Source organism: Phaseolus vulgaris, chromosome 7, assembly GCF_000499845.2.
Source record: "Phaseolus vulgaris cultivar G19833 chromosome 7, P. vulgaris v2.0, whole genome shotgun sequence".
Classification (NCBI taxonomy): domain Eukaryota; kingdom Viridiplantae; phylum Streptophyta; class Magnoliopsida; order Fabales; family Fabaceae; genus Phaseolus; species Phaseolus vulgaris.
In genome coordinates, this window is record NC_023753.2 from 25,559,283 (window position 1) to 25,568,477 (window position 9,195).

The 9,195-nt window shown below is 33.3% G+C and overlaps 1 protein-coding gene across 1 annotated transcript; it reads left to right on the forward strand.

Moving 5' to 3' along the window:
* Nucleotides 1–1,532: 1,532 nt before the first annotated feature.
* On the forward strand, nt 1,533–7,629 carry LOC137828902 (serine/threonine protein phosphatase 2A 57 kDa regulatory subunit B' beta isoform-like). Its single transcript, XM_068635649.1, has 2 exons — nt 1,533–3,252; nt 6,995–7,629. The coding sequence occupies exons 1-2, from the start codon at nt 2,086–2,088 to the stop codon at nt 7,316–7,318; spliced, it is 1,491 nt and encodes a 496-aa protein (XP_068491750.1). The 5' UTR covers nt 1,533–2,085; the 3' UTR covers nt 7,319–7,629.
* The last annotated feature ends 1,566 nt before the right edge of the window (nt 7,630–9,195 follow it).

Here is a 9,195-nt window from a genome sequence, read left to right on the forward strand (position 1 = left end):
TTTCAAATTAAACTATTTACCATTAACTTTTTAATATTTATTTTTTTATTATAAAATAGGTTAGACATCAAATATAATATCTCAATTAGACTAATATCCTAGGATCCAATACCATGAAAAAGTATTATTAAAAAAAATATAAACAAATATAGAAATTACATCAAAACTCATGTAACAACAAACTTATATCATTTAAAACATTTATATAATATACCTTTAAACATGGAAAATATTATTTGTTTCATACTTACTATCATCAAAATTAATACTTTGAATTTTATCTAAGGGTTTCTAGACATTGTAGAAAAATCATTTAATGTAATTGATTAGAGAATGTCTAAAACTAATTTTAATCTAACAAAATAAATATACTCTTTTTACTTTTTTGTCATTTTAACTTTATTTTTGATTAAATATTCCTGTATTAATTGTGGTATTCGTAATTTAATTAACTTTTATATAATTGTTTAGAGTTATTAAAAAAATGTATAAAAAGTCAAAGATATAATATTATATACATTTTTTATATAACTGATATAATTTAAAATAAAAAGCTTATAAAATTTTATAATATATGCTTAATACTCAACTATGCCAAAAACAGAGCAACTTTGGTGCATAAATTTTCTCCAAGACCAAATTTATACAGAATTTAATCAGGGTTTGTTTATGCTATTCACTTATTAAGAAAATTAAATTTTGATTTTGACAATCTATAAAACAAAAGAATTACATTAAAGACTTGTATAGATAATGAAAAAAAAAAAAAACTCTAGTTTGGAAATTAAGAGAAAGGATTTGCATCCAAGAATTTTGGTAGTTGATTTACATAGCAGTGCCGAAATTGATGAGATGCCAAAGATAGGTAGTGGAAATAGTCATCCATAGGTACACATTCATTCATTATCTATGCCTCCCTCAATTTTTGAATGGATCAAAGCTTCTTAGCACATCACGTTAGAATCTAATATATATAGATACCATTATTTTATTTATCATTGCTGACCCACATCATTCATAATTGCATCACACTCTTCTCTCTCTGCCATATCATATTCAATTATTCATAAAATAAAATCAATTAAAACACCCCATTATGTTTTAGAACATTATGAAAATGAAGCACTAAGAAGTGTTGAAACAAAGATTCAGATACCATGAAGAATCTTACCACATTATAGGATTTGGTTTTGTTTGTAGGGTTTTACCTGTCACACACACGTAGCAAAAACAGATTAACAGAAGATGTGGCAGTTAACCACAAAGAGTACTGTATACGACATAAGCATGGCACGTGGCGAATTCAGAATCCCTTATTACTGAGGTATATTATAGCCCAGACCAACTCCAACTACACCCAATTACACTCCTGTGCCCGTGCCTGTGCCTGTGCCTAAAATCATCTCACTCACTTAATCCATTTTCTTCCTTTATCCAATTCAAACTCAACCATACCACAAAACACACATAAATAAATAAATAAATAAAAATGTGCATTATTTTATTATGAAGTGTAAACCACTCCAAAAAGTAGAAAACAAAACCAACTTCAATGGTTGAGAGATATAAAAAAAAGAATAAAAAAATGACTGTTTCCGGAAGCGATTATTGTAATCCATTATAATCACTCACTTTCCACTCGCACCTCTCTCTAATCCCACCCCTTAATTATCCTTGTCTCTCTTTCTCTCTCTATGCTGTTTCTGTGTGCGCCATTCCTTCTCCCTCGCCGGAACACTTCTCCGATCGATCCAACCATCAACGTAACGGCATTCACACCGCTCATTTCACTTCAATGATTCCTCACTCGGATCCGTAGCTTTCACAATCTCCCAACCACTTTCCTTCGCCATTCTCGTTTCTCGCTTTCAGATCCGAATCCCCACGCCAAAATCGGGGGATAAAGAACCAACCCTTCATACATGGATTAGCATCACACCTCGATGAAAACCTTTCCCTCACGCGTCTCACGCAACCACACGTTTTTCTCCTGCACGACCTCGCCTTCGCCACTACGCACCACTTCATCATCCTCCTCCTCATCATTCAATCCTAGGGTTAGGGTTTCCGTCTCGCGACACCAGAATGTTCAAGAAAATCATGAAAGGCGGGCACAAGAAGCCCTCCAAGTCCGAGGCAAGCGATCCCGTGCTTGCGCCGTACGCCGCCGCCAACCGCAACTCGGCAGCGGCGCCCTCGCCCAATGTCGTCGTCAACCACGCCTCGCGCGGAGCCGGAGGTGCCGCGCCTCCTAGCTCCGGCACCGCGATGCCGCTCGTGCCGACCCCCGGGGCCATGGAGCCTCTGCCTCCTTTTCGCGATGCGCCGGCCTCTGACCGGCAGAACCTCTTCCTCCGGAAGCTCCACGTCTGCTGCTACGTCCTTGACTTCTCCGACACGCTGAAGAACGTTAGAGAGAAGGAAATCAAGCGCCAAGCGCTGATGGACCTCGTCGACTTCATCCAATCTGGCTCCGGCAAGATGTCGGAGAATTGCCAGGAGGAGATGATCAGAATGATCTCCGTCAATATTTTCCGGTGCCTCCCTCCGGCGTCTCACGAGAACACCGGCCAGGAACCCACCGATCCTGAAGAGGAGGAACCAAGCTTGGATCCGACCTGGCCTCACCTTCAGCTCGTCTACGAGCTTCTCCTCAGATACGTGGTTTCCTCCGATACGGATACGAAAATCGCAAAACGATATATTGACCACTCCTTTGTTCTCAAATTGCTTGATTTGTTTGATTCCGAGGACCCGCGGGAGAGGGAGTATTTGAAAACCATACTGCATCGTATATACGGGAAATTCATGGTGCATAGACCGTTTATTAGAAAGGCTATTAACAACATTTTTTATCGGTTCATATATGAGACTGAGCGACACTCTGGTATTGGGGAGCTTCTGGAGATTCTTGGGAGCATTATTAATGGGTTTGCGCTGCCCATGAAGGAGGAGCACAAGTTGTTTCTGGTGAGGGCGCTTCTGCCTCTGCATAAGCCGAAATCGGTGGGCATGTACCACCAGCAGTTGTCTTACTGCATTACTCAGTTTGTGGAGAAGGATTTCAAGCTGGCAGATACGGTGATTAGGGGGTTGTTGAAGTATTGGCCTCTTACCAATTGCCAGAAGGAGGTTCTCTTCCTTGGAGAACTGGAGGAAGTGCTGGAGGCCACGCAGGCCGCCGAGTTTCAAAAATGCATGGTTCCGCTTTTTAGACAGATTTCACGCTGCCTCAATAGCTTTCACTTTCAGGTTCGTGGATGATTGCCATCTTCTATGATGGTGTTAGTTTGAAGTTGAGATTATGGGTGGCTGTGTTCCATTGTTTTTATTTCCGGTTTTGAGTTTGCAATATTACTCATGAACTGCTACCTTGCATGCTATATGATATGTTTTACGTTACACATCCAATCTAGCTCTTCTTTTTAACTCGTGGGTTTCTTATTTATAGAATGCGGGGGTTGGGGGATGTAAGTTTAAGCTGCATAATTAATGAACTTTAATTGTTTCATTGTTTATATGTTTTTCCTTTTATAGCTTCATAGTGTAGTGAGAGTGAATCCGTTTTCTTTTTTTCTATTGTTTAGTTGCTTTTTATGTCATGCATCTATTGCTAATGCTCCAATAGATAGGAAAAAAAAAGGAAAAGAAATATTATACTGGTCATTACTATTAACGTGGGAAGGGATTTTTGTTCGAGTTGAATTAATTGTATCCTTGCCTTTCACACATTGAAACCAAAATAGACAGACACATGCACATGCTTTTGCATGTACAGGGATTTTGACTTCGTTATTATTCATTGTCTGATTCAGAGTTGAGTACATAAGTGGCAAGTTAACCGTTAGTAATCATGAAATTGTGTGATTTATATATCTCTTTTAAATAGTAAAATACTTGGCACAAAAAAATATTATGAGTAAGGATATATGTTGGGGACTATAATGTTTATTTTCTGTTTGTTAAATGCATGAAGTTAATGATTTTTCTATATATTTTATTTAAGAAGTCTGTGACTTATATTTTGTTTCTTTCTCGTTGTTATCTTTATTTATTATGTCGTGAGATGCATGTGACTTTAAGAATGCTGACATAATTGAAAGCAAATCTTGAGATTGCAGTTGTGGGGAAAATGGTTATAGGGTCAATTGTTCTTTTGTTCCCTGATTTGTTTGGATAAATGCAATACCCTTCTTGATTTAAGATTCCAAACATATTATCCTGTGATTTAACATCATCGATTGCACTCTGCCCCCCTAACAACAAAATTCAGAGTCAAGTTATAGATGGAATCAGTCATACATTCTAGATATAGAAACAGTTTGAAAGGACATAAGAATTCGTAATGAACTTCTGCTCTGCGAAGCTGTCCTTAATTTCGTTAATGCGACATTATTGTGGATGACCTTTGTTTTTCAACTGAATAGAAATGGGGAATATTTCAAAGGGACATAACATGTTCTCATAAGTCATAATCTGCTTGCATCATCTAACAGCTGCCTTTCTACAAACCCTCCCATGAACACCTGGAAAGGAAATTGCTCTTTTATTAGGATAATTATCCAAACTAGTAAACATGTACCTTCCAATTTTCAGAAATGCCGAGTGTTGTAATCTTGCTTTAAATATATTATAATCTAATGATTATTGATATGGCATAATTTTTATTCTTATAGAGCTGAAGGATAGCCCTTGATGAATTATTTTAGGAGAATTTCACTCATCAATAATGATATTTGTCTCATTATCATTTACTTCCAAATTATAATGTAGTTTCCTATTTTATTCTAATTGGTTAGTATCTAATAAGTCATGATGAAATTTTATGGCTGTCTGAGCATCAAATCTTCACAGGAATTTATTACTCCCTTTTGTTTCCTTTTCTGGAGTTTAGAATGTTGTTTAATCTTGAGAGTGTTGTGCACGATCATCAATCTGATAGATGTAAACCAGTCTATTGCATGTTTCTGAACTGTGTTTGAGCATGCTCTTTGGAATCTAATTAAGCAATGAAATAACTATTTCTAGGGCTGGCGATTTGAGTCCTTTTTAGTAGATCCAATCTTAAGATTTCTGGAAGCTTTTGCTATTGGTTACTTAGTCAATAAAATATCTTCCTGATGCTTGTATGTCACTAAAGGCAGAAACTATTTTTTATTCCAATGAAGAGAAAATCAGCACCATGGAAAGAAATAATAGCTGCGCCGGTAAAAATATTGGGAGAAGTAATGATGTATTTCGTGGGAGTTAAACCCACCAGGAAATTACATAGTCTGTGATGTAATAAAGGGCGAGTCCTAACACATAAGGAAAATAATTTCTAGTTTTTTAATTAAATCCACCTTAAAACATTTTAAGAACCTTAAATATTATACTGTTTGCAACCCTAAAATAGTATTACTGGCTTTACTTCTGTTGAAGGGCCAGTGGTACATTGCAAATTATCTTCAATTCTTCACAAATCAAGTGTGAATGAGTTTAGTTTATTTGATCATGAGGGTGTTGCAATTTATATGATATATCAGGGAGCAAATCGCAATTGAGCCTTCATTCATCTTTTCTGTTTCTTCATTAATCTTGTTCTTCGTAAGCGTATCTTGGTTCTGTCTTGTTCCTTCTATTATCATGATGATGAAGCTGCTGTCTCTTGGTTTCTTATTAAGCCGCTGCATGATTACATCCCTTTGAAATTGCCAAAATAACAATTTTTCATCCAAAATTGGTTCAAATTTCTAAAATCTCAATTGATAATCATTCAATTCCCCTTAAAATTGAGAGAATTTTTATCTTCAGTTTGCCAAGACAGCTTGGGCAATCTTATTTTTTCGTTTCTTTCACTTATTAGTGAATGGAAGACTGGAAGTTTAAGCTGGCTAATTTTTTAAGTCACAATTATTGGTAGAGTTGAGGTCAAGAGGGTGGTATGCATTTCATTGCAAATTTTATTGTGCTTTTGAATTGAAATTGAGTAAATTTCACTCCTCTCCTTCTAGATGCTTAACTTCCACTGTCCTCTCCTCTATTTTAAAAAACTAAACTCCTTTAAGAAATTAACGTGTTACCCTTCTTTTATCCATTTTAACGTCGATGGTCCTTTTAGAGGACAACTTTCATCTCTTTGTAATTCTCTGCATCATGGATAACCTGTTTTAAACCTCTATGATCGACTTTGCAACATTATGAGATGATTTGTACATTTTTTTATACTTATACTGGACATTGTTAAACTTAATTTATATCAATAATAAGATGTTCAAAATTAGTTCAGTGGTATTATAAAGTAGAGAAGGAAAGATATCCCAGTCCCATTTATGGCTTCTCAACTGCTGAGATGTTTGTTTAAAAAATGAACTGCAGTATATCATCAGCATATTTTAGCTTTCATTGTTAAAGGGTATTTAGCACATTTATCTCTGATTCGAGGGTAGGGTAGCGATGAGTATGTTATTTATACCAAAATTTTAGATTTCATTTTAAACCTATTAATTTGATGCATTGATTCATTGTGTTATGTTGAACAATTCTTCTACTCGCTTATTATTGAAATCATTTAGCTACTGAACTGCAGTATCTTTTAGTCTTTGTTATATGATGTGAATATTGTTCTTCCTCTACCTTAAAAAGAAGAAAACTAGGAAAATGAAAGGAGAAACATAAAAAGTAAAAATCCGAGCAAACAAGAGACGCTCTTTAACTGATCAAAAGTCATTTGTTGAGTGCCCCATAAAAAATGTAGTTGAACATCTCTAAGAATATGGTCTTTGTCAATATGGGAATGATTATTTTTATGTCTTCATTTCATTCATGTTTTCCTTATAAATTTTTAAACAGCTTCTGTAATTAATTAGGGAAAATGTTATTCTGAAGTTTTTTAATCAGCATGGAAGGTTTAGAATCGTGAACAGTCAGAAGTGATTTTTTTTTACTGTTATTATTTTTCATGGTTTAAATGTTCTTTGAGAATTCTTTGCGCTTAGCCACACTTATAATGCAGGTTGCCGAACGGACCCTGTTTTTGTGGAACAATGAGCATGTTGTGAGCTTAATTGCTCAAAACAGGACGGTGGTACTACCAATAATATTTGAAGCATTTGAGAAAAACATCTCGAGTCATTGGAATCAGGCAGTACATGGACTGACCGTGAATGTTCGGAAAATGTTCCTGGAAATGGATGCAGAATTGTATGAAGAGTGCCAGCGGCAGCACGCAGAGAAAGAGGCTAAAGCCCAAGATGTAGAAGAGCTGCGGGAACTTAATTGGAAGAGACTGGCAGATGCGGCTGCACAGAACGGAGTTGAGGACATGGTCACAACTTAGCCTTGTTAGTATACTACCACAACTGCAGGTGAGTGTTAAATAGGTTAAGTAAGGACCATCATATTCTCTTGTCCGTTTTGGTGCCATTATTTATTGGTTTCTTTCTTTTCAGCCTAATTTTTTCTCCTCTTCTACTTATTACATCAGTTGGATAATTAGCAATTTTAAGAAATCAGTGATTAATGTAACTTATTCGAAGTTGTTAGCAATGTCTGCAGATTAAGAACGTTTTGTGAAATACTTTCTTGTATTTTTCTCCTTTTATAAAGAGAAATACGGAAGATTTTTTCTTTTCATTTCTCAAGACAAAATCGCACCTTTTGTTTGTTCTTCAATTCGGCCATTATGATTGGAATTTTGAAGGCGTTATGCTGAAAATTCCCTTCAAAACTATATGCAAATTGACATATTTTACTATGGAAATTGCTACATTATCAGAGTAAGAGTAAATCGGTTGCTAACTAATTTTTGGTGAATCAGTTGTTTCTCAGCACTGCTCACTTTAATTCGGGTTGCTAGATACCACTAATATTGAGCAATAATTTTTCTGGGCATAATTTGGACATTATTTTTTGAAAACCTGACAACCTTGCTTCTTCCAAAACTACTGGACATTATCTTTTTATATTATACATGTTTTTTCTTGTTTTCTTTTTCATCGTTTAAATTAATGGTTTTTTGTAGGAGTTTCAAACTATTAAAGAGGTTCCGATTTGTTTGGGACAACTTTTTTTTCAAAAAATATTGTTCAAATAAGAAGTTTGAAGGGAACATAAATTGAAGTTTTAATATTTTTAAAATTGAGTTGTTTTTATATATCTCGAAATTTATAACTTATTTTTTTAATATCTTTTTTAAAAATCAATTTCTGATAATTCGAACAGTTTTCTTTTAATTTCATATATATTCATTTTATAATTTATTCTGTAAAAGCTGTTCTTTTATTCAAACAAGATTATTATCTTAAAATTGGTTTAAATAATTTTTTTATTATAATCAATTATAAATATAGTATAACTTTTACAACTATTCCAAATACGCTGATGACATAAAAAAAGAAGTATGGTGATAAATTATACGAAATATTAGTAGAATTAGTGTAATTTAAGAAAAATATATTATATAGTGATATTTTATGGAGGATATTTTTGTAAAAAAATTTGTTAATATTTTATTTTATTTACGCGTTACCCTTAAGGAGGTTATATTAAGCCACTTACACATAAAAAACTCTGTTTTTTCTCAGTAAGTAGATCATTGTATTCTGGAATCCCATAGTTTGAAGGTGTATATCCCGTGCGGTAGTGAAAAGATAAAATGTCTCCATGTTTCAGATTTATAAAATGCATTTAGTATATTCTATAATGCATTTCAGATTATATATATTTTAGATTGTATTTTTAGATTTAGAAATACATTTTAAATTATATAATTTAAAGTGTATTAATACATTTTAATTATTCATTTTAAAATATACTAATTTTAGATTATTTATTTTAAGATATACTAATATATTTTGGATTATATATTCTGAAAATATATTACGAATATATAATTCAAAATACATTTTATATTTATTTTGAAATATAAATTTTAGAATACATAATTTATATCATAGATCTTGCAATCTTAAATATATATTTTTATTTTAAATTGTATAATTTAGAATGAAAATTTGTATTTTAAATATATAAATTTTATATTTTAAATTTTAAATTTTATATTTTAAAGTAAAAAATATTGATGTTTCACAATTTTAGATTGTATTATTAAAAGAACTGAAAATAAATATTATAAATAAAAAAATAAAGTCGAAAATTTAAAATTTATAGAGGTGCATGTTGAAAGGATATGTTAACCTTATAAGTATAATTATT

Bases quoted from the DNA above. Each gene is read 5' to 3' on its own strand.
- LOC137828902 (XM_068635649.1), top strand. From the start codon at position 2,086: ATGTTCAAGAAAATCATGAAAGGCGGGCACAAGAAGCCCTCCAAGTCC. The intron at 3,253-6,994 runs GTTCGTGGATGA...CTTATAATGCAG, and splicing joins TCAATAGCTTTCACTTTCAG to GTTGCCGAACGGACCCTGTT.